Source organism: Achroia grisella, unplaced genomic scaffold (assembly GCF_030625045.1).
Source record: "Achroia grisella isolate CSIRO2021 unplaced genomic scaffold, CSIRO_AGI_Agris_v1 utg4116, whole genome shotgun sequence".
Lineage (NCBI taxonomy): Eukaryota > Metazoa > Arthropoda > Insecta > Lepidoptera > Pyralidae > Achroia > Achroia grisella.
Window position 1 is genome coordinate 266,712 of NW_026712845.1, and position 24,618 is coordinate 291,329.

Here is a 24,618-nt window from a genome sequence, read left to right on the forward strand (position 1 = left end):
CTTTTGTTATATTATCCTGAACCATTCATACAGCGCCATCTAGTCCCAAGTTAAAAAAAGCTTGTGTTATCGATACTGACGTATAACACTCAGACCAATACAAACAATTATACTCATGGATACATATGTATCGTGGCCGTAATTGAACTCGCAACCAGTAATCTATAAGGCGGTGCGGTGTGCGGGACAAAAGAGGTCGTCGATAAATCTAGGATGCGGGCAATAAATTTATACATACCTAATAAAACAAATATTGGTTAAAAAACTTTTTAAATCGCTATGTGTTTAGTTTATAAATCGCTTTAAGTTAAAAGTACCTACACTAATTATTAATTTAACAGAACTGAAATTAATGATTTATTGAACAAAACGAATAATCAAAAGAAGAAAAAAATATTAATTTTTGTAGATGGCGCCAATGTATTATAACATAAACAAACACGTCTAATTTGTTCATTTCAGTCTGTGTTTTATTTAATTTCACTTGTAACATGTTTTTCAAATTAAGTCTGTCTACTATATTTGTAATAAGAATATTTTTCATTATATGCTTTAGTGTACTTACCTTCCATTCACGTAATATTTAAATTAATATCCCAGGTTCATATTTAGCTTTCTCTTTCTACGTTATTTAGTACCATTGCAATACCTTTTATTTATTACTTGTTGTGCCCGCGGTTTTACCCTGTTAAATTTCAATTAAAAATATAGCCCATGTATGACTTTGATGCATAAGCTATAATACTGTAAAGTTTCAACAAAATCCGTTCAGAAGTTTTTGCGTGAACGAATAACAAATATCTATAATTACAAACTTTTGCATTTATAATAAATAATTAATAATAATAAGATTATTAACAACCACCATCTAAGGTCAAGTTTATATTTAATTGTATCCAGAGCCATAAAATATATTAATAAAAAAAAAACATAACCTATTCATTCTTCTGTAAAATAATGTTATTTATTTATTGTTTCAATAATAAAAGTTAATGTTTAATTAATGAGACGGTTTACATTATACAAAGCGTAAATCAATAATTTTTATGTGCATAATGGCTTCCATATTAACTAATGCTATGAAAAGGTTAAATATTTCATTACTTCCTCAGATTAGAGCTGTTCCCTCGAATACATTAACAAATGATAGTAGTTCTTTACTCATTACAAAGAAAGATTGGAAATTCCCGCCCACTTATACTAAACCTCGAGAAGTATGGATCGAAAATATAGATACAATTGAAGAGAAAAAAGTAGGTTTATTCGAGCTGCATCCACAGGTTTACGCTGATATGCCAAGGATTGACATAATACACCAAAACGTAACATGGCAGAAGAAATATAGATGGGTTTCGTGGGCTCATACCAAAACCCGAGCAGAAGTTCGAGGTGGAGGCAGGAAACCATGGCCCCAGAAGGGACTGGGTCGTGCCCGACATGGATCCATTAGGTCTCCGCTTTGGCGGGGTGGTGGCATCGCTCATGGCCCACGTTCTGGTAAAACCCATTTCTTCATGTTGCCATTCCATCTCCGGATATATGGATTAACATCAACATTATCATCAAAACTGGCACAAGATGATTTACATGTTGTTAAAAATTTAGAACTCCCTACAGATGAGCCTGAATATTTAAATGAACTGATAGAGAAGAGAAATTGGGGTCCATCTGTTCTGATAGTTGATGAGTATGTATTAGTTTAGAGTTAGAATTTATTTTAATACAGTAGGATTTAGACTAATTTAAATTTCAATTAGAATTTCAAAGAAATGAGACTATAAACACTACTCTTTAGGTTGTAACTTCAGTGTGGCTGTCAATGTGTTTGCTATAGTTAATAATCAATAACCTGATATATTAACAGAAGCTATACACATGGGTAATGCATGTGTTCCACATTAGAAGTAAACCATTAAAATTGAACTTTACTGGATAGACATTGATTAGACTATAAATATAATTTAATTTAATTACAGTTATAAAGATAAATTAATTTTAATTTCAGCTTTAATTATATAGAATGAGAATTTTACACTAACATTATTAAAAATCCACCATTCTAAATTATATTTGTTTTTTGTAAAACTCTTAACTTATTTCTAATTTTAAATTTCAGTACAGATTTTGCACCTCGGAACTTAACAGTGGCTGCAGATGCTATACAGCATGTAAATATTATGCCCGTGTATGGATTGAATGTATACTCTATGCTAAAACATGACACATTGATCCTCACAGTAGCAGCTGCAGAGAAAATAGAGGAGAGGATTTTACATCACCTCCATTCTGATACCCAACAACAAGAAGCTAAATTCAGACTAGATCAAGTTTAAAATGTGTAACATTAGTACTGTAAATAGTTATACTTTAATTTTAAAATAAAAAATATGTAGACTTATTGAAAAATATTATTTATTCACAATTAGAGAATACCCTGTATAATGTACACAGTATGTTAATGTAACTGATTTTATTTGTCCAAATCACTTAATGTAATTAATCATTGTACATTCTTCATAGATGGGTCTTCTTTTCGTCTCTTCTTAGTACAGACCTGCAATCATAATAAAAATTACTTCCAAGCTTAGTCCTTTAGTAACTAGATTACCAGATATTTACTACAGAAATTTATTTTTTCTTATGGATGATGATGAAATGTTGCACCCGCCAGTGCTAACAGTTTATGCTGGTGTGGCACCAGTGATGGATGATAGGATGAACATAAGGGTAGGTCAGTTAGTGGTAAATCACCATTAAATCGCCCGAAAACCATAGTGATAATTATGATTTTCAGGGCAACTGTGTGGAGGTCAATTTGACATGGTACACTGCTAGCAATGGGGGTTTTAGTCCACATTAGTAACAATCCCCTTCCTCTGTACAGTAATATTAGCATTATAATCACCAAAACTAATTAATCTCCCCTCTAATGCATTAAAAATTGGCAATGTAATTTTTACAAGAATATAATCATTTAGCAATACAATGGTAGGTTGAGTCCACTAGTACTCTAATAACAATAGTCATTCTAAAACCAAAAAAATACTTATTGTTAGGATATAAATATAATATACATACTTTTTTCTCAGGTTGCTGCTTGAAGTCTCCAGCCATCTTCTGTCGCACACTCCACCTCAGTTCAGACCAATCATTTTCTCCAGGCACATTTGGTTTGTATTTTTCCCATAAAGATGAATAATAATGATACAATGAAACAGGATCACATTTTTTCTTAACTGGTTGTTTTGGTACTTTGATCACTAGAAATTAAAATATATCATTTTTAGTCAAATTAATAAGTACCAGTAACATGACAAAAATATATGTTAATTATTATCATTGAAAAAAATTAAAGAATCATTTAAAACAATTTGTTTGTTACATAATTTTTCATATATATATACTAAGTTCTGTGACTGGTAGAGAACCCCCTTAGGTGTCAAGTTCACCATATGTACATTTATATATTGTATTTGTGCATCTAATTTTAAATAAATAATTACATGAAATTTCTATTATTATATTTACTAAGATATTTATATGCCTACAACCAGTAAACAGACTGTATGCATTCATGAAAAGAACAATTTTGTAGTCACTTACAATTATTAGAACTTAATGGTATTTTATCTTTTGACACTACATTTATTTTCTTCTCTTCCCTGATACAAGAGCATGCTCGTCTTAAAGGTTTCTCTACATTCTCTACTCTGTCCTGGCGTAAACTTGGGGCTGAATATACATTTCTAATATGTTGTTGTCTCTTCTGTACACAGTCTCTAGTGCATGTTGTTAATCCTTCATTAGTTTTACTCCTGCTTCGTGATGAAAATGTACTGGCACTGTGTAGTCGCTCAGGACCTGCTACTTCATATTTACTTTGAGAGTTTGAATTTTCTTTTTGCTGTAGATCATATTTAATTAACTTTTTTAAGTCTGAAATAAAATAATAAATAAATTTATGATTCATAATCTATAATTATAACTGGTCATCTTACATTAAAAACATTGTTGCATTGACTCCATAGGCTTGGAATTGGCATGAGCCAATAATTTCACAGCAGCTTGTGCGTTACATTTTGTAACCACGAAACAGCAAGCAAGCAGGTGGAATTACCAAGTGCATGTATTTACAAGGTACGACATATTAGACATAAACATACAAAAATAGTATTACCTGTAATAAAGTATTTAAGAACTTCGCCGTTAATATTGTGGATACCTAAATTGTTAAGATAACGTAATATTTCTCTAGCATCTAACTCTGAAGTTATTTTATGATAAGTATATTCCATTTTGTGATCAATTAACATAAGCCTAAAGAGTAGGTTGCAGTATGCTAGTTATTTAGTTATTTATTTAACATAAATGTTTTTAAAATTTGTAACATTAACCGTAAGTAATTGATGACTTAAAGTCAAACATCAAACAAAACTAACATAACCAATTTTTTTTTCCATTTTTGTAGTCCTGGAAGAGTACAGATTTTTAACCACAGAATATAAATTGAAGTAGAGACTTAGTTTTTTTTGACAAACCAATATAATTACACATTTAATTGAAATGTGCACTTTATACATAAACTTTAAAGCTCTTTTATTGTTTTCCAAGAACATCCATTATAAACATTATTTTTTATTTATCAAGAAACTTGCGAAATGGATTAACATGAAACGTCGCGATAAAGACTCTGTCCCATTGACATATATTGCCAGTATATAAATGAATTGTTGCTACTATTTGTTAAATATAAATAGTCTGTGATGACTTTGTTATGTAGCCTGTGGAAAACTTCACTTTTGTTTTTGTATACAATGTGTTGTATTCATTTAATTATTCTTAGTTAGATAACTATTGTAATAATAAAATATATTAAAAAAAACAATTATTTGTCGCTCGGGCAGTACAGCGCAGGTGGGTAAAACTCCCTACGCAATTTATAACTGTTAATATCACTCGACCTAGTAAACTTTCATTTCATATGAGAAAAACTAGATGTCGCTCATAACAAGATTTACCTCACAGAACACCAATATCCTAACGGATTTACTTACCTCGTCTCGGTTGTAATAGGTGTATAATTGAATTTATCTATACATATAAATAAAATTGGAGTGTCTGTTTGTAATATTGTAATAGCCGTTATACTACATGCATATGAATATAAATACGATACATACACCAAAATATTTTTTTTTACAATTTTTGTCTGTCTGTTTGTTCCAGCTAATCTTTGAAATGGCTTGACCGATTTTGATGTGACTTTTTTTGGTAGGTAGCTGATGTAATAAAGATTAACTAGTTAATAATAAAAACTAATAATACCTATTCTTTTTAAATTAAATTAAATTAAATTAAATTCTAATTTATTTTCCAAATAAATGAATAACAGTTTCCCGTTATTCACTTATTTATAAAATCAATCGCTCAAAGATATACCGTTTTAGCATAATATTTTATTTCCGATCGTTGCGGATTCGATTCCCGCAAATTCCCGTATGGTACAAACATCTGTATTTGGGAATGTATCGTGTATCGGTCTGGGTGTTTTCTATGTATATTATGCATATATTTACAGAATCAAAGTATCAAAATATCAATTGTCGAGTACCCATAAAACCAGCTCTGCTTACCAAGGGACTAGATGGGGCCATGTGAATGGTTCAGGAATATTATTATTTCTGACTAATCTATTAATGCACACCTAAACTTTATGTTTCTAACTTCAGGTACAAAAACATTTTCAATCTTAAGACTGCATTCCAGACCCTACCCGAGTTTTTACAATAACTAAGTAAAATCCATAATTTTTTCTCCATAGGATATGGCAACCAACATCAAAGTTTCACATTAGTTGGTTTTAGAATTATACGTGTGTCACTTCCGATTTTTCGAGAGTAGTGGGGCACAAGATGGTCGCCTATAAACAGTGACTTGGACAAAAAAGGCATTATACGAGTAGAAAGCAAATAGAGCAGACGACTCTAGCGCGGGTGTCTAATACACTTAATTGAAATACTCGATTTTCGCCAAAAAGGAAATTTTTAACTCATTAGTAGCTCATGAACAATTAAAAAAGTATAAATATTTCAAAACATAGTTATTATAATGAATGTTCTAAATAACAAAAAAAAACTTTATATTTATGTAATGAGCGGAACTTAAATTTCGGCAAAATTTCGCCCGATACTAATGCTATCACGCTTGGGTGAGGGGTATCCCCACATCCAAGCGTGGTATACGCAAGGTCTTTGAATAGATAGAACGAATACTGTAGAATACCAATATGGCAGTTTACTGCGTGGACATACTCCTCTTAACCAAACTAATGCTATCACACTTGGGTGAGGGGATACGCAAGGTCTTTGTATACAAGTAGAATGAACACTGAAGAATACCTACATGGTAGTTTTATTGCGTGGACACACTCCTCTTAACCAAACTACAATGCTATCGCGATTGGGTGAGGGGATACGCGAGGTCTTTGTATAGACATAGAACGAATACTGAAGAATACCTACATGGTAATATGATTGCGTGGACACACTCCTGTTCTTTGCTATCGCGATTGGGTGAGGGGATACGCGAGGTCTTTGTATAGACATAGAACGAATACTGAAGAATACCTATATACATGGTAGTGTTATTGCGTGGACATGGACATACTCCTCTCAACCAAACTATACTGCTATCGCGCTTGGTTGAGGTGATATGCAATGTCTTTGAATAGAGGTAAAATGAATACTGAAGAATACCTACATGGTAGTTTTATTCCGTGGACACACTCCTCTTAACCAAACTATCACTCTACATTGAACTATGTTTGCAATTGGTATCATATTTTATTATATGTTTACAGACTCTTATCAAATCTACGTTAGGTCTGCCGCTTGCCGCTTGCAAGTCATTCCTACTGTGGTTACCGGCCGGTTACGAACTGTATCTTGGATCCCCAATGGCGGCTAAATATGGAAACATTGCATCTGTTGCGAATTTCGTTGAATATTTGAAGATACCCAGTGTCCAGCCCGATATAAATTATGGTAATTATTTTTATTTAATTAAACTACTGATAAATGACAGTTTAAATATTTAATTCAATGTCTTTCTGATTATTACTTTAGCTTATAAATGAAAACCTTTTTATCATTTATTAATCTTACGCATGCAAGAGTAGTATCTATTCAAAGTATATATTGTACTTGCTGTTACTTTGTCTGTTTTTAAGATATAAGCCTATGTCCATCTTAGTGATACAATCTATATTTTTATTCGAGAAAACGTAACAAACAGACAGACACACTTTTGAATTCATAAAACATATTATTATCCATTGTTTGTACTATGAATACTAATAAAAAAACAATTTGTTTCGCTACTTTTTTCATTGTTTTTAATGATAATAACATCTTAGAGCAACAGTGTAAAGCAGAGCTTGTTTTTTAGGTATTAGACAACATATATATCATACATACATAAATTAACAGGACTATTATGGATATGAAATTTCGGATACCGATAGGTTTCAGATATAGGAATGAATATTATAACGGATCCGTATGGATGCGGATATGAAATTATTTCGGTTTATCCGTTATTTTCGGATAATTTCGGTTTCGGATATTAATTTTTTAAGGAATTTTAAAAGTAAAATACAAATAGCTAATAAAATGTTTACACATCGAGTCTCAATTAGGCTCGGCCCCTATCCGATATTATCCGAATCTTTTATTTCGGATTCGGTTACGGTTGCGAATATTTTTTAATATCGGATATAGTTTTGGTTACGATTACGGAGCTCCCTAACATCCCTGATACATAATATATGTACATAGAAAAAAACATATGATTGTTTGTAATGGTCGGGCCATTACAAACAATCATACTCATGTATACAAATGTTTGTGTTGTACATATTAGAAATCGAACTGGCAATCATTGGAAGTAAGGCAGTGTGCTAAACCAATGAGCCACCGAGGCTATTCATTTAGGTAGTTCGTTATATCTACAAGTATAAATTACACGCAATTGTATCTGAATGTAAATAAGCAGTTAGGTAATGATGTTTACTTTTTATATATCCTTGCCTATTGACATAATAATTAATTTTTAATGAACTACTTATATGTATACGTGTCTATGACTTGTCTTATGTTCTCTATAGGCACAGATAACATAATAATAATATTACATACTATAGGTATATTCTACTAAATTGGGAAACTTTAACCTCAACTTTTACTTTTTAGCACAGATAAGATAATATTACAGTTGAAGTAAAAAAAGTAAAATTTACAATTTTACTTTTTTTATTTATTTTTTGTTAATTTTGTGCAACACACAATACCTAGATGAAGTACAAAAAAATAGCTTCTACATTTACATAATATTTGTGTCTATTATCGCGCCAGATCCCTTACAGGGTAGACATTTAAGTACAAAATAATTGATTTTCCCTTGATAGCTATTGTTTTGAGGTTCCTGATTATTTATAGGTAGGTACATATAGGGATGTCATTTTTTTATTCACACAAAACCTTTAAATTGTATTCGATTTAATAAAATAAGAATTGAATAATATTTTTTTTGCTTAGGATTATCTTAAGCAAAAACATATTATATTTTTATAATATAAAATATTATTAGTAGATACGAAAGATGCAATAACTTTTTACAAGACACGAAATACTTATTGAAAAATTAATGAAATTATGTAAAAGTATTTTAAAGATTGGATAACAAAAATTGGCTATACTCTAAAAAGTTATATGTAGTTTTTCAAACATAATTCTGGACAGTGTAAATTTAGTAGTTTTACAGTTGGTTTGTCGATATTTAGATACAAATACATAGAACATTGAATAAATTAATATCATTCGGTAAGTATAATAGTATGTAAGTGGTTGCTAAGCTTTACAGTTAATAATATAAATACGTAGGTACATTAAATAAAATAAAATGAATACATATGCAGTATGGTATAAGTAGTTCCTTTTCCCAAGGGGTGCCCTATATTCAGTTCGCGTGTTCACGTAATGAGGATATAGTGAATTGAATCATTGAAAGACAGTGGGTAGATCCAGTACCTACTCACAATTGCAACACGTACGTCAATAAACTAGAATTGCTAGATTTATATCGTGAATTCTTGCGAATTCCACTGCAACTAACTATAGAGAAACTTACTACTAGCTCCGACTTTGTCTGCTTTTAGCATAAAAGATCCGGTCTTGTAATACAATCTTTCTACATCTTAAATTTCATTGATGTTTGTATAGCCGTTTTGTCGTGAAAATGTGAACTGACGTTGGCGACTGGTCGCCATTAACTTTTTTGATATATTTTATATTTTTAGAACTGTTCTTTTTAATCGTCGTTTTTTGATACATGTTCGCATATAAATTCCGTATATTATACGTGTATCACAACACAGTTCACCAATTATTTACAAAAACAAACAGAATGTAATTGAACATGTGAGTGTTTTTTAAAAATAAGTTATCATGTCTATTCGTTGGTCTCGTTTGTCTAATGGTTTAGCACAACGGTGCTTACTTCTGATTCTTGAAGGTTCGATTCTATGCACGATACAAATATTTGTACGCATGAGTACGATTGTCATCTATGTATATTACGTATACAAAAAATCTATTTAAGTGTTTCTATCAGTTCTTACAAGCTTAGTTTAGTTTGGGGCTAGATGGTGTGTGATTTTTCTTGGTTGTTATTACTACTGCTTATTCTTTGTGAAATATATGGTACCTACGTAAAAAATAGGTAGTACTCAACTATAACTTGATGATTATAATCTAATAACTTGACGCACCTAAATACCATTTATCATTTATTTACATTTATTTTTATTTAATGAATGAATAATAATATATTATAGATTTTTGCGTATTAAATTATACACTATTTTTTGTTCATAGATGCGTGCGTAGCATTTCTACAACGACAAGCCAAAGAAATTGGTTTGTCAGTGAAAATTTACGAAGTGGTACCCCGAAAACCTATAGTCGTGTTGACATGGCTAGGCAAGGATCCTTCGTTACAGTCTGTACTGTTGAATTCACACATGGATGTGGTGCCTGTGTTTGAAGTAAGTGATAACTGTCTTATTATCCCTCTCTCTAACTACTAATCCCAAAAGGATTATCCCTTAATATTCCCGTCGTTATAAAGTCTCCCATTTTTGAGGAATATGGTGATGTCAACTGCAATATTATATTAAGTATTCAAATAGATTGCAATATGGGCACAGTTCCTTTGCCTTGCCCAATTAAATAAACAGAACAATAAATGTTTTTTTATTATTAATATTTTAGGGCTCTGTTTTTTATTTATTTATTAATATTTTACGGCTCTGGATACAAGTCCTTTTTAGCCCAACATAATTCTTTAAAATATTGCTAGATCAAATTTTGAAATGATGAACCCTAAGTTTTTTAGAAAAAATATTATTAACTAATTAAAACTGCAATTAAATTTAATTTAGTTTCGCCATTAAATGGTGTTTTGGTTCTTATTATGTGTGGGCCTTATTATGTGTTATTGAATGAACTTCGTAATTTATCTGATGAACTTAATCATTTGTGGTATAGTAAATTATATTTTATGTTCTTTAACATTTTACTATTCGATACTAATTAATATGTATACTAATTATCTTATTTTGTGCTTTAGAATAGCTGGTCTTATCCTCCATTTAGTGCACATATTGATGACGATGGAAAAATTTTTGCTCGCGGTTCCCAAGATATGAAATGTGTTGGTATACAGTATCTTGAGGCTATTCGGGTCTTAAAACAATCAGGGGTACAGCTGAAGAGGACCTTGCACATTTCCTTTGTTCCAGGTAAACACTATGTTCTCGTTTTTCTAATAGTTATTTTGTGTGACTCAGTTTTATGACTCTTTTCCGAATGTATTGGTAATGAATTCTTAACAAAAAGCACAGCGGGTAATATTAAGTACGCTTTTTTACTCACAGCTCAAATATGCATAATTGTGTTGCTTAGACGAGTCTCATAAAATTTCACGAGGACGAGTTTATTGCAAATATTTCACAAAGTTCTAAATTGCAAACAGATGAGGAGATCGGTGGTCTTGACGGAATGAAGAAATTTGTATTGACTAACGATTTTAAGTCTCTGAATATTGGGTTTGCGCTAGACGAGGGCATGGCAAATCCTACCGAAGAATTCATTATTTTCAATGGAGAAAGAAGCATTTGGCGTAAGTATTTCATCGGATTCGTAGTTATTTTTGTACGTTTTAAATGTTTACTAGCTAGGATATATATAATTTACAAGTGAATTTTCTTAATTAACTCGTAAATGATGTCTTATATTATTGTTATTTTAACAATTGTGCATAGAATATATATGTAATGTGATGTGAAAGTTATATAGGAGCTTTCTTTGGAAGACCTACGAAGACAATATATTTTTCTGGTAACTGAATACGTAATTTTAATAAATCTTATTTAATTTAATTTTTAGAAATCCATGTGAACTGTACCGGTCCACCTGGGCATGGTTCATTATTAATTCCTAACACTGCAGGGGAAAAGGTACGTTCTCAAATTTGTCGGTTCTTCTTATTTATGATATCTTATCTGTTATCTTCAATGCCATCAAGTGTCTATTTTTTTATATAATTTATACCACTATAAATTCTAAATAAATATGTACAATGTACGCTTATTCATTACTGATGCTTTTGATTTTTAGCTGCGTTATATTATAAACAAATTCATGGATTTGAGAGAGCAGCAGAACAACATTTTGCAGAGTGATTCCGCATTGACTATTGGCGACGTAACTACAGTGAACTTGACTCAAATTTATGTAAGTATCAAAGATAAAAAAATTATACACAACAATATACCTATGCTAGGTATGTTCTTGTGTATAATTTTAATACTCTTAACCGTGTTAAAAATGTAATAAGTAAGTACCTAATCATTATTTTACAAGTCTGTTCATTAAGGGAATAAAAATGCCAAAAGGAATAAAAACAATATGGTAAGTTATGTATGTAGTAGGCAACAAACAGATTTTTTTTAGTTGTCATAGAATTTTGAAGCAATGTGTATTATTTTGCAGGGTGGTGTACAATCAAACGTGATACCTGAAAAACTTACTGCTGTTTTCGATATAAGATTGGCGGTGACTGTCAACCAGATTGAATTTGAAAATCAGGTGCAGGATCGTTTTGTTTCTTATAAAGAATTATAAAGAAATTACTTACATTGTACTAACTTTAAATATACTCATATAAAATATAGCTAGTAAATTTTGTAGATAAATTAATGAAGGATATATAAATACGGAAGTAAATCCTATTGATTACAAAATTATACATCAAAAGTTTCAGTTAGCGAAGACATCTCATTATGTAATATTTTCTTATCTGTACTTGAGATATACACAAAAATTTAATAGACTTTAAAAATCAAATTATTTTGATCGTCATTATATTGAATCGTAATTGTTTCCAGCTCTATTAAATTTCGACTCTAGGATATCAATACAGGGTATGTGTGATACCATATTGATTTGTATCTAATAGTTATATCCAACTACATTCACACAATTACAGGTGAAACAATGGTGCAAAGAGGCTGGTGACGGTGTTACCTTTGAATTTGAACAAAAAAATCCTAACGTGGAATGTACTAAGACTGACGCATCTAATCCTTACTGGGTGGCGTTCAAGAAAGCGGCTGATGAATTGTTAGTAACAACTTAGTCTGTTATTTAAAAGAATTAAAATATAATAAGGTAGCCAGTCAGATTTGTGTGTACTGAAACATTCATAATAAAAACATATTTGGCCATTCTAATAGCAAAAATTAATGGCATTAAATATATTACCAACTATTGCCTCAGAATAATATTTGTACTATTGTTGTAGCTCGGTTCAGGTGGTAATACGGTACTCAATTTATTATGAATTCAAGAATACTTAAATATTTTTAGGGGGCTGAAGTTGGATATTCGTATATTCCCTGGTGGTACTGACAGCAGATACATTCGTAGAGTTGGTATACCGGCTATTGGATTTTCACCAATGAACCTTACACCAGTTTTGCTGCACGACCATGATGAGTTCTTGCGAGCTGATATTTATTTGAAAGGCATCGACATTTATGTAAAATTGCTAGCAGCAGTAGCTAATGTTTGATTTTATCTTATTAACATAAATTGTTTATACATAAATAACCAATATTATCAAGTTTAATGTTTACTATTTACCATTGTTAAAATTGATTGATGTTATTAAATATATTGCAGATATTCATAATACATCTTTAATTGTCCTTTGATAGAGAATAACCTCCTTTACGAATGATTGATTACCTATGCAATCAAGATTAAAAATTCAAGAAAACGAGAACTGTAAATTCCAATTAGACATAGATATAAGAATTAAATTGCTACACTCTAACAATATCTTAGATGTAAAATCACATCGGATGTCAATAAACAAATGAAAAAGTAGGTATATGGCTACTTTTGTATAAATATCCACAACAATGAGCCAAGACAAATATGCCCTAAAGAGTGGCAAAAACAAAGTCCGGAGTTTTTTTATTATTAGGAGTCACTACATATTTACACAATTATTACTCGCGACAGGTCAAAATATAAATATAATTTTATGTGGTTTAAAATTTTTGTTTCACCTTTATATTTACGATATTGTTTTTTCTTCTTAAAAAAGTGGCACAAATTTCTGAAGTTGGCAACCCAAACAGGGTAATTTTGTATTTTATTTTGATTTTGCTTTATAAACGACTGGTGTGGTATGAAAAATTTACTATTCTTATAAAATTGAAGATATGAATAAAATTTGCAGAATTTGTCTAGAAGAAGGAGTGTTATCTTCAATATTTACCAAAAATTTTAATTTGTCATTGTGTGATATGATAGAATATTGCTGTAATACGAAAGTAAGGCGAGTGTTATTGTTTTTTAAATTGATTACCATGAGAACTTTTTTGTTATTTCGCTATTGTTTTTCTTACAGATATACAAAAATGATGGTTTACCAGAACAGATGTGTAGTAATTGCGTTTATAAGTTGGGCATAGCGTACCATTTTAAACAAACATGTGAGAGTGCTGATGTTAGATTGAGACAGTATCTGGGCCGGCAAATCCCTGAAAAGTATGTTGATTTAAATTATTTAATGAATAACCTAATACAGAATATGTATAATAATTTGGCATTCAAATAATATGCATAAACCACCAACAAACATTACTCATATATATAATACAATATCAAAACATTACATACTTTTCAATATTTAGAATTTTAAATGTTATGAAAAAATAACAAATAGATATATTTTTAAAAACAGTACCAGATTGATGATAGATGATGAAGTTTTTTCCTGCCCTTCTCAGAAATTACAATAAATTAAAGAGCAGTCATAACTATAATAATTAGGCTTTAGAACAAATAATTCTGTGATAAATATTTATTTACCTATCTTCATGTTTCAACGAGGTGATGAAGAATGTAACTCGAAGATACAGTTACCTATATAAATAATGTGAATGTTTAATTAAAGGTAAAAATAAGCATGGAAAAGAAATAAAAGAGTAAATTATCTGACTTCAAAATTTTTTATACCACTGTGGTCAATCAAGTATTGTATGGTAAATTGGTTATCATAGCTTATAGACACTAAAATACTGTGGTATTAATTGTGCATTGCAGACATTTAAAATACTTTAATATACTTCAACAAGGGTTTCTTGACCCCATGCTGTATTATGTAAAGATAATGTTTATTAAATATTCCAAATTAAAATACAATCCAATGGTGTATGTACACATACTAATCTAAGCTCTCCAAATTCCGTGCTTAAATATTTTAAACAAATTATTTTCAGATCTAGTGATGCAGCGGTCATGACAGATCCTATAGTAAGTAATAATTATGTACTGTTAAATTATGATACAGCAACCATTCCACTTCCTCCTATATTTAGACTAAACTTTGGTTAGAAAATTGTTGTTGTTTAGTAAAATGTTTATTTAATTTGTTATGTTTTAGAAAATGTGTAACATTTTGAAATTAAAACTGTGTTTATTGTGTTTTCAGGTACCTACAACTGTAATAAAGAAATGGTAAATATTGTAAAGGAAAGATTGTGTGACATCATTATTTTATATAATATTTATATTATATAAAATAATATATTATATAATATATATTATATATATGACAATATATATTCATAATATTTTATATAATATGCAATTATTTCATTTTATACTTTTATTATTAGTAAATGTAGATTGGGCCAACAGAGGAAAACCAGTACCAATTACAAACGGAAGCCTGAGGCGGAGAAATTGAAACGAGGCCCAAAACCTAAACCCAAGCAAACACACAATTGTTACCAATGTGATAAAGAATTTAGATGCCAAGCACAATTAGAAACACACCTGAGGTATACTATGTAATCAGAGAATTTGCAAGCTAAAAGAAAATACTCTTTACAGAATGTATATAAAAGGGATAGTTAGCATAATATTATTACTGAGGTTCCGATATTTTGATGCTGGTGCTGTTATAAACTTTGGTCACAGTTATATTTAGTGTCACCACATTTTAAAATCATGTACATTTTATTAATAAAAATATTTTTAAGGGATATATAACAAATTCGAAACTTTCTATCGTTTGTTTAATAATATATTAATGTAAAATTGTGATGTAAGTTCCTCCAGAGAGGAGGGAGTAACTTAGAGCATAACTCACAAATGTTACAGTTTCAACAAGAAGAAGAGTAGGAGGGAGTAAAAAGTCACAATATTCCTGTATCGTAATTTAGAGATAGTACAAATTATAGTTCATAAAATGTTATATTTCTTTTAGAACTCATACTGGAGATAAACCATTTACATGTATGTACTGTCCACGTCGATTCACACAGAAACACAACTTGACCATACATCTTCGAGTGCATACTGGTGAAAAGCCATTTCAGTGTGAAGTGTGCAGGTAATTATTTTTTAAAATATTTCAATACTTACGTTAAAAAAATAAATATACATGTAAACAACTGTTGAAATTTTCAATGAATGCGATAATTGAATCTGAAACATGAGTATTATGAGATCTTAGTACATTGGTTATTTAATAATAAAAATATTTATTCAGCATATTCTTATATACTATAAAACTTCAAAGCTAAAACATACTAGTAACACTGAATGTGACTCCCACTCAGCATTACTGTAGCATACTGTAGTACCACAGCACTGATTTTCAGTGGGGCCACCACACACGAGACAGCATACGTAAAGAAAATAAAACGTTAAAATTAAGACCATGTTATAAATAGGTATGAAAATGTTGTAAAGATAAATGCAATTTTAATTAATGTATGTAGTAAATTTCAAGACTGAAACCTTCAAGAAAAGAGCTTATTCCTTTTTAAAAGGCCGACAACGTACTTGCAATTCCCCTGGTGTTGCGGGTGCTCATGGGCGGCGGTAATCACTTACCATCAGGTGATTACCATCAGGTGAGCCGCATGCTCGTTTGTCCCTGTGTTATAAAAAAAAAAAGACTATTTCAAGAGTGGAGTTTTTTATGCATTCATGCTTAATAGATGTTTGCCCGATTTGAACTTCTTGTCATTGCTAACACCCGTTGTTAGCAATGACAAGAAATTCAAATCGGTAATCAATCCCCGTTACCAATAACCCCCTACCCATGAGGAGTAATTACTAAATAACATGTTAATTTTGTTTCAGCAAAAGGTTTTCTGCACAAGGTAATCTTCATGCACATTTGAAAATTCATACAGGGCAGAGGGATCATGTAAGTTAATATAATAGTAGCGACCCGCCCCGGCTTCGCACCGGTGCAAACCTACCTACTACTCCTTATAAACAACGTTTACAGCTTTTTTGTCATTAAGACAGGACAGACATGTTTTATATATATAAATATTATTCTTGAATCTCTATCTATTAAAAAAACTGCTTCAAAATCCATTCTGTAGTTTCAAAGATTTTAGCATACATAGGGACGGACAGATAACGACAGCGACTTTGTTTTTTACTATGTAGTGACATTATTTTCGACATATAGTAGGTATAGGCTCAGATATATAGCATTGATGATTTTTTTATATTGCAGGTATGTACCTTGTGCAACAAGTCATTTATAACATCCAGTGAATTGACGCGCCATATGAGTAAACATAGGGGAGTTAAGAATTTCAAGTGTGATCTATGTAATTCAGCATACATACATTCTCGGGATTTGGTAAGTGCTTTGTTTTATTTTTCTTCTAACTGACTGGTGTCAGTTACAAGAATAATAAGTATAGGTGGTCCTATACTATGCCTAATAGCTTTTCTTCATTCAAGGGTATGTAGAGTAACTTAGGTTACTTTTAATTTGAAAAAATATTTTTTTTAGAAAAATAAAGTTAAATTCCACGCGGACGAAGCCGCGGGAACAGCTAGTATACAATAAATCTCTCTGTTATATAAATTGTCTTATGCCACACAGAACCGCGTCGTCCTCCGGCAACGCCGGTCTATGAGACCTATGAAGCGCATCTTTATTGTCGTCGTGTTTCGATAGAAATAATTTTTATTTTATAAGTTATGGCTGCAATTTTCTGTCTGAAAATAATTAAACATAAATATTGTCAGAGACTTATTTCCTTATTTATAATGGAATATAATGAATGCATTGTTGTGTAACAAAAATAATTCAAAGAAATGGCGCTACAGGTTCATTAATATGGTGCCCTTATTACCTTAGTCCCTACGGGCGGCACGCCCCTATCCACACATCTTTCAACTTATATTTTTGTTTCAGAAATTACATAAAATGAAAAAGCACGATATCGATGAAAATTCAAAAGTGCGTAATGAAGGTTACAACACTAACATAGATATTATTGGAATTGATGTAGGGAAGGAAGTACCACCAATACCAATGCCTATAAATCCTGCGAAGGAGGTCAATCATCACATACAACAACTGATTAACGAGAAACCACAACCAATTCTTCCTGAGCATAATACACTACTGCCTTTCGATCATAGAGTTATAAAAGATGTATACAATAGTCACCATCCATACACTAATAATAAGAACATAATTGAGAGTCACAATTGTGCCGTATGTGGGGAGGGGTTTGATTATCTGGCAGCTCTTGCACAACATCATCTGCAGTATCATAAAGGGTATGATACATTACAGCCAAAGCCTTATAACAACCAATAGAATTAATTAGTAATAGTATTTGAATGTGTACCTGTTGATTACCAATAGCAGCAAGATCTGCTTAGTTTGAAACAAGATGGCGCTGTATGTATGTTGTGGACAGGATGTTTGATATCTAAGAAAGACTAATTTGTTTGCATGTCTATCTTAATAAGAATCTTCAAACTAAGTACAGGTGTTTAGTCTGTCAATACAGAGTGTATTGACAGAACTGAATATTGACACCATTTGTTCTTGGCCATAGCAATGTTTGAAGTATTCTATTGAATTCAAAATATGAGTATTTATAATGAAAAGTAGTCATTACTTGCTTTATAAATCAAAGTATAACCAAGTGAACAAAAAAATGAATGTCGGGAGCTAAAGTGCTCTAAATAGTACTGATTTAAAACCGTATCATAGTCCTATAATAGTTGACAATAAATATCTTGCTGATGTCTGTATTCTGAGTGCCACTATGGGCTGGCTTATTTATTATTTATGATGTTCATATCACTGTTAGGCTGAAATATTTAACATAATAAATGGTCTGATTAGTAATCTTTGTTGTAATTAATTCCCTTTGATTGTGCTGTTAATGTAAGTATATAAAGTGCAGTTATAATGTTACATCAAATAGAGAGGTGAATTTGAAAAAAAAACTATTGAAATCTTGTGTATACATAAAGTTACATTTTGATAATTTATGAAACTATAAATACCTTTATTATACTGTTGCAAAGTTTTACAATATTATATATTTTATGTAGTTTAAGAATAACTATGAAGTTGTTTTTAAGTTATTTATTAAAACTATAATTTAACATAATTTTATTTCTACTGTTTTATTAATAATTATTTATATTAACGAATTGGGACCCAAGGTTCTAGAAGATCTCCAATCTTCCTCCTTTCTGTAAAATAAATAAAAAATATAAATAGGTCATTGACCAGCATTTTTTACAGAGTATATCATATTACCTACTATTTATTCTATATTTAATTTATACCGAAAGAAATTCAATTGAACTTTGGACATTCATACTTAATATTATAAGCTTGATAGTGTTTGCCTATCTCTTTGTTAAATTTTCATGATAAAGCAACTGAACAATTCTTGACGAAATTTTATGTGAAGATCAATTCTGTGATTAGGATAGATTTAGCCAAATTATTTATCACTAAAAAGCAGACAAGATAGCTATAATAATAATAGGTATTTTTAATAAACTAACAGAACTCTACAGGTTGACATGATTATATGTGTTATTGCAGGGTTCACATGATGATGTGATATCCATAGTGCTGTTTATGTATATAGGCAAGGGTTATCACTTACCATTAGATGGGCAATAAAGAAAACCAACGAAAAATATTGTGTGATATACACACCTGGTACTGGGAAGTCTTCTGGGTGTAATTCAATGTAATGCCTGTACACAGCATCTCTCTCTGCATAATACTCATCTCGTTTCTTCTGGACATATGTCAATAATGCAGTGGTAGCACCCGCCAGTAAGACATGTTTTTGAATACCTTAAAATGATACAATACAAAGTACAATAATAGGAGCCCAATATTCAATGAAAATATTCTTTTTCAATTTCAATAATTGATAATAATTCTGGATACCCCAGTTGTGATTGTATTTTATGTATATATACTATATATATATAGACACGATATCTTCTTAATGTATAAAAATTTTACAATGGGATTCTAAAGTATTGAACCGATTTTAATGAAATTTAGCAGAATGTCTGAAGTTTGATAGCATAGTTTATAACTTAATTAATAGTTACATTAATGCAATGAGTTATATCTAATTGTAAAAAAAATATGTGAAGATAGATATATAATAAAATATAGGCTATTTTTTATTTACACTACCATCATAAAGATTGGTAATTTTGTATGTTTGTAAAACAATTAAAATGCCTTAGTCCAATTTAATAAAAAAATACCACCCATGCGAATATAAATGAAAGACTCATTGAATTCAACAAAATTAATATGCAAAATAGTTCATTGGACTAGAATGTTAGTTGTCACCAACATATGAAATGGTAATTCAACTGAGAACTGTCTAGAAAAGTTTGTCTTTATGAAAAACAAAACAACAACTATAACAAAAACTATATACTAAAGTTTTATAGTGACAATTTATGGACAACATAATTTCCACAATCTGTGCAAATTATCTACATTAAAAGACAAATGGTATACATATTTGTTAGTTCTGGTCTGCACATTTTTAGGTTACCATTGACATGAAAATGAAGAATAACAAATCAGTGAATACACTCAATCAAACTCAAATTTCGAATTTTCATTCTTTAGATTTTATTTAGTTTTTTGTGTGGATTTATTATTATTGTGGTGATTATTACATTACAATAAGGAAGGTTCAATTGACGTTATAATATATGGATGTTTCAGTAATTCACTATTATGGGTTATTTGTTATGTAATGATTACCGCTGAATAGTGGACGTCGAGTGCCGAAATTTATCGATACGGCGGCTCCTACTCCGAATGCAACTCCCAATATTTGTGGCCAGTATGCATTTAAAAATGGTTTTTGTCTTCCTTCGTTTCCTAGTTTGAGCAGTTCTATAGCAGACATTTGAGAAGACATTTTTGTAATTTAATGTATAATGTTTAGATTTTCTGCAATAGAGCAATAGCAAAACGTCAAATATTGCAATAACAAAACAAGACTGACATTTCTGATGGACGTAGGTGTCATTGATATTTGACAGTTACGTCAAATGACTTGACAGTGACACTGATACCGACTGATATTGTTCATAATAGCAACGTAGAGTAATTTGTCTTTGGCAAAAGCACCAACGAAAAAAAAAGAAAAACGTTGAGTAATTGAAAGTCCTTAACTTCTCTAATCCGTATTCCAAAATCCAAATTATCCTATACCAAGTCCTATAGTTTCCAAAACTTTGATGTTGGCAAATGCACCATATTGCCAAGCCATTACAAAAAAAAAACAAAAAGTACTTAAGTCTTTAATTTCATTCCTGCTAATTTTAATTAATTTTTAAAGGGGTTCCTCCGAGGTTCCAACCTTTACGGGTGCCGAGTGTGTTCACGTAGAGTAATACATTAATTTTTATATAAATTCATTATAATAATATATTATATACCTCCGTAGGTCAAGGTATTGTAAGCTCTTACTAGACTATTGGTCTTTAATGGTGGATAGGCTCAAAATCTATAATTAAATCAAGGTTAGCTTAGCAATGGTTAGTATTGGAGACTAGTGGTGATATTGCTAACAATGTATCATTTCGGATTGATTACCACTTAGACAGTGTTGAGACACGATGAGCTATCTGACCTGACTTTGTCCTTATAATATACTTTTCATTGGTCCTTCGTCAGCGCGCACCATTTCTGACGGCGATAATTTTAAGTTAAGAAACCTACTGACTTACATTTTTGCAAACTTATTAGCTGCGAACTTTTAATGTATCTAGATCAGAAATTCATTATCATATTTTATTTACAGATTAAAATATCGAAATAGTTTAAGCCTATAAACTGTAAACTAAGTTTTGTTACTCTAATAAAAGTTTCAAATTTAACAAGACTTAAGAGCCTGAAAACGGTTTTTGCTGTTATATTTGGATAATTATCTTATCTGAAACTGAGTAGGCACCTACTAAAAAGTTTTCCAATTAGAATCTAGAAAAGTGTTTTTCCAATAATCTTGTACCTAAATGTAAGTACGTCTACAAACGGCATTAAATCTTATGAGTGGTTCAGAATTTAGGTTACTTGTAAATATGGACTGCGACTCGACCTTATAATTTTATGCCAAAAAAATTGAAAATACGAAGGTTACCACAGCCTATCTATTACAAGTGGATACGAAATGTTTTACCGTTAATGACGCTCGATTATAAGAACTGAAAAGTGAGGCAATTATCTTTAATTCGTGTTCATCATTTATTATTATCTTACGTCATGTTTTATTAAGCCGTCACCGACAATTTAACACAGGTCTCGAGCATCAGCAGCAACGCCCTGGAATAAATTTCGACCATACTGTATATTCGTACAGACGAAAGCCAAATACTTAAAATAAATGATGTACTTTTCATGCATTTTGTAATTTTCCATTTTGTTTGTTTAGAAAAGTTATTAAATTTTCAATTCAATAAAAAATAAATGGCGTTCGGTTTAGCATAGGAGATTTTTTTATTTATTGTATTGGTTGTAATGCCAAAGCTGTATTAATTTTTTAGTAATTTGTTTTGTTTTAATTTATTTTCCTATAATATTTCATATGTTTTTAGTAACTCGTCTTGCCTGTCCCACGCTTTAAGACTAGCCCTATGCGTACCTATAAAGAAAGAAATAATGGTGTTCATCAGGAAATGTAATCGCTTTGATATTACTCTCGTAGATATATAAATTCAGAGAATAATTGAATGGGTGAGCAATTCCGTAAAAAGTAAAAGTCATAAAGAACGGCGGGCGTATTACGGGCTGACACGGCGTAGTGGATATCGTAGCAATTTTCCCGTAACGTTTATTGCCTGAAGGCATTCGGACGCGTATTAATTACATCATGTTACGGGTAAGAAACCGCTTCAGATCACCTACGTGGATTGGCTCCTTTATAGTCAAGCCCAATTTCAATTAGGTAGGTACTTTTAGACGATTTCGAAACGAATTAAGTAGTTTCGTTTTATTTTTATTCGTATTTCTGCAGGTTGCGTTTCACCTTATTTATTGTTATTCACGGAAACTTCGTCATGTTCATTGTTGTAGCTAAGAACAAAGTAGACGAGCTTTTCAGAGACTTCTGAATGTTGTTTGTTCCATAGAACGTAGAAAGCTTTATGACGTCCAATAATTAAAAATGATGGATATCTACTTATGATTCTTTGTAGTTAGAAGTACACGTGAAATTCTTACTATTTTTTAAAACGGAAGACGCATTGGTTCACATTATTTAAGTATTGGGTCATAAGAGCCAATATATGAGGTACTGTACATATTTTATTAAGTGCAATAACATTATGCAGAGCGCAGTACATATATGTATCTACGTACATAGATATATATACTAGTAGTTATCTGTGACTTCGTCACCTTTTTTTTCTTGTTCGCTCTCGTGATACAATCTATCATCATCTCATATTTCTGTTCAGTCGTTTAGTCGCCGTCTGGGTCTCTTTATTAGATATAAAGAGATAGAGAAAGACACGCATTTATAATATTAGTATGGATAAATAACTAGTATCCTGCCCCGGCTCCATTGATCTTTAAATTGGGATATTTGTATATTTTAACATAATAATATAAGTATAGCCTATATCGCTCTGCAATAAAGTTCAAAATATTTTCCAAAATCTTGCAATGAGAAATTTGCGCTTCGTGTAAGGTTTTACTACACAGATTAATTACTTAAGTTACGAACTTTCGATGGCAACGATTTTAATCTAAAGGGATTCGAAATTTTATAAGGCTTACCTATTACTTGATATAATACATGTAACGCATTAGATACTTAAAATTCAGATAGGATAAGAGGCATGACATCTTAGTCCTCTCGGATAGTGCTGTTCATGTATATATACGACGGTTACTGTTCACCAACAGGCTGTTAAGGCCAAGGTTTTATACCATTTAAATTACATAAAAAAATAGGAAACGGCTAAATCAGTTGCTAGAAATATTCTTTGCGGTTTAAATAATTCTTGGTGAACATAAACTAAGATAAAATAAATACGACATACACAGCACTAGTCCCGCGTTCTTTTATATTAAAGCAAATCGAAATAAAATCTATTCTGTTCAGGTACAACTATAACAGAGTGGTTCTCATTAACCCGTGGCACTGATTGCTACGTACCGGGTTATTAGGGCGACGGGGTTTTACTTGGAGTTATACTTACTTGTGTTGGGTTTTTGATGTTGTTCAATTAATAAGTACTAGTATAGAAAATGTAAGTTTGTATATACATTAATCGTCGGCTTAGGAAATATTTGATGAATGATAAATATCCGAAGTAGATGTGGCCGCTTTTCTTGATAGAATGAGCAAATAATAAGTATAAGCGTCATTGTTGCCAAGAGAGGCCACCCGAGGTCTCAGTGTAATTGATAAAATACGGATCGCCATTATTCTAAATAAAAGCAAAAAAGGTAGGTTTCCATTATACATATATGTGTATATAGTACCTACAGTCAGTATTGTTCGGTTCATTGTTTAAAAACTTTCGACCTGTTTCTCAGAGGAATAAAGTTTCAATTACTTATTTTTTAGATGTACCTATATTACTACAGTTGCTTCGTTATAACTTTTTGGATTATAACTAATAATAGAGACTT

The 24,618-nt window shown here is 30.9% G+C and overlaps 5 protein-coding genes across 8 annotated transcripts in view; 3 read left to right on the forward strand and 2 right to left on the reverse strand.

Moving 5' to 3' along the window:
• Positions 1 to 20,971, reverse strand: part of LOC131844707 (NADH dehydrogenase [ubiquinone] 1 subunit C2) — a 74,608-nt gene extending 53,637 nt beyond the window's left edge. The window contains exons 1-3 of one of the 2 annotated variants that reach the window (XM_059193652.1): positions 20,737 to 20,971; positions 19,651 to 19,794; positions 19,108 to 19,172 (exon numbers count right to left, since the gene is read on the reverse strand). In XM_059193652.1, the coding sequence (XP_059049635.1) occupies positions 19,123 to 19,172; positions 19,651 to 19,794; positions 20,737 to 20,896 (354 nt within the window). In that variant the 5' untranslated portion in view covers positions 20,897 to 20,971 and the 3' untranslated portion in view covers positions 19,108 to 19,122. Of the gene's footprint in view, positions 1 to 19,047; positions 19,173 to 19,650; positions 19,795 to 20,736 lie in introns of those variants that run through there. The other variant, XM_059193651.1, reaches the window with a different exon arrangement.
• On the forward strand, positions 911 to 2,389 carry LOC131844704 (large ribosomal subunit protein uL4m). The gene is made up of 2 exons (XM_059193648.1): positions 911 to 1,687; positions 2,117 to 2,389. The coding sequence occupies exons 1-2, from the start codon at positions 1,047 to 1,049 to the stop codon at positions 2,331 to 2,333; spliced, it is 858 nt and encodes a 285-aa protein (XP_059049631.1). The 5' UTR covers positions 911 to 1,046; the 3' UTR covers positions 2,334 to 2,389.
• Positions 2,421 to 4,579, reverse strand: LOC131844705 (uncharacterized). 2 transcript variants are annotated; one of them, XM_059193649.1, is made up of 4 exons: positions 4,178 to 4,579; positions 3,604 to 3,936; positions 3,079 to 3,260; positions 2,421 to 2,554 (listed from the first exon to the last, which is right to left on the reverse strand). In XM_059193649.1, the coding sequence occupies exons 1-4, from the start codon at positions 4,311 to 4,313 to the stop codon at positions 2,501 to 2,503; spliced, it is 705 nt and encodes a 234-aa protein (XP_059049632.1). In that variant the 5' UTR covers positions 4,314 to 4,579; the 3' UTR covers positions 2,421 to 2,500. The 2 variants fall into 2 exon arrangements, with proteins under 2 accessions (XP_059049632.1, XP_059049633.1); XM_059193650.1 differs by lacking the exon at positions 4,178 to 4,579 and adding an exon at positions 3,999 to 4,107 and having other exon boundaries at positions 3,604 to 3,904.
• Positions 6,863 to 13,302, forward strand: LOC131844703 (aminoacylase-1-like). Its single transcript, XM_059193647.1, has 9 exons — positions 6,863 to 7,043; positions 9,933 to 10,102; positions 10,687 to 10,858; positions 11,092 to 11,238; positions 11,505 to 11,575; positions 11,736 to 11,852; positions 12,111 to 12,206; positions 12,607 to 12,740; positions 12,987 to 13,302. The coding sequence occupies exons 1-9, from the start codon at positions 6,956 to 6,958 to the stop codon at positions 13,189 to 13,191; spliced, it is 1,200 nt and encodes a 399-aa protein (XP_059049630.1). The 5' UTR covers positions 6,863 to 6,955; the 3' UTR covers positions 13,192 to 13,302.
• LOC131844702 (zinc finger protein 271-like) lies at positions 13,796 to 18,468 on the forward strand. 2 transcript variants are annotated; one of them, XM_059193645.1, is made up of 9 exons: positions 13,796 to 13,960; positions 14,038 to 14,177; positions 14,912 to 14,945; positions 15,124 to 15,149; positions 15,311 to 15,475; positions 15,904 to 16,029; positions 16,788 to 16,854; positions 17,176 to 17,304; positions 17,869 to 18,468. In XM_059193645.1, exons 1-9 carry the CDS (start codon positions 13,850 to 13,852, stop codon positions 18,277 to 18,279), a joined length of 1,209 nt encoding a protein of 402 aa, XP_059049628.1. In that variant the 5' UTR covers positions 13,796 to 13,849; the 3' UTR covers positions 18,280 to 18,468. The 2 variants fall into 2 exon arrangements, with proteins under 2 accessions (XP_059049628.1, XP_059049629.1); XM_059193646.1 differs by having other exon boundaries at positions 13,876 to 13,965.
• Positions 20,972 to 24,618: the final 3,647 nt, after the last annotated feature.

Excerpts from the sequence above, each read along its gene's own strand:
- LOC131844703 (XM_059193647.1), top strand. The coding sequence starts at position 6,956 with ATGGCGGCTAAATATGGAAACATTGCATCTGTTGCGAATTTCGTTGAA. Across the intron at positions 10,859-11,091 it reads GCACATTTCCTTTGTTCCAG|ATGAGGAGATCGGTGGTCTT; the intron begins GTAAACACTATG and ends AATTGCAAACAG. Across the intron at positions 12,207-12,606 it reads AGATTGAATTTGAAAATCAG|GTGAAACAATGGTGCAAAGA; the intron begins GTGCAGGATCGT and ends ACACAATTACAG.
- LOC131844702 (XM_059193645.1), top strand. The coding sequence starts at position 13,850 with ATGAATAAAATTTGCAGAATTTGTCTAGAAGAAGGAGTGTTATCTTCA. Across the intron at positions 14,178-14,911 it reads GGCCGGCAAATCCCTGAAAA|ATCTAGTGATGCAGCGGTCA; the intron begins GTATGTTGATTT and ends AATTATTTTCAG. Across the intron at positions 15,150-15,310 it reads ACAACTGTAATAAAGAAATG|TAAATGTAGATTGGGCCAAC; the intron begins GTAAATATTGTA and ends TTTTATTATTAG.
- LOC131844705 (XM_059193649.1), bottom strand. The coding sequence starts at position 4,313 with ATGTTAATTGATCACAAAATGGAATATACTTATCATAAAATAACTTCA. Across the intron at positions 3,261-3,603 it reads ACCATTAAGTTCTAATAATT|TGATCAAAGTACCAAAACAA; the intron begins GTAAGTGACTAC and ends TTTAATTTCTAG. Across the intron at positions 2,555-3,078 it reads AGCAGCAACCTGAGAAAAAA|GTCTGTACTAAGAAGAGACG; the intron begins GTATGTATATTA and ends TTATGATTGCAG.
- LOC131844704 (XM_059193648.1), top strand. The coding sequence starts at position 1,047 with ATGTGCATAATGGCTTCCATATTAACTAATGCTATGAAAAGGTTAAAT. Across the intron at positions 1,688-2,116 it reads TCTGTTCTGATAGTTGATGA|TACAGATTTTGCACCTCGGA; the intron begins GTATGTATTAGT and ends TTTAAATTTCAG.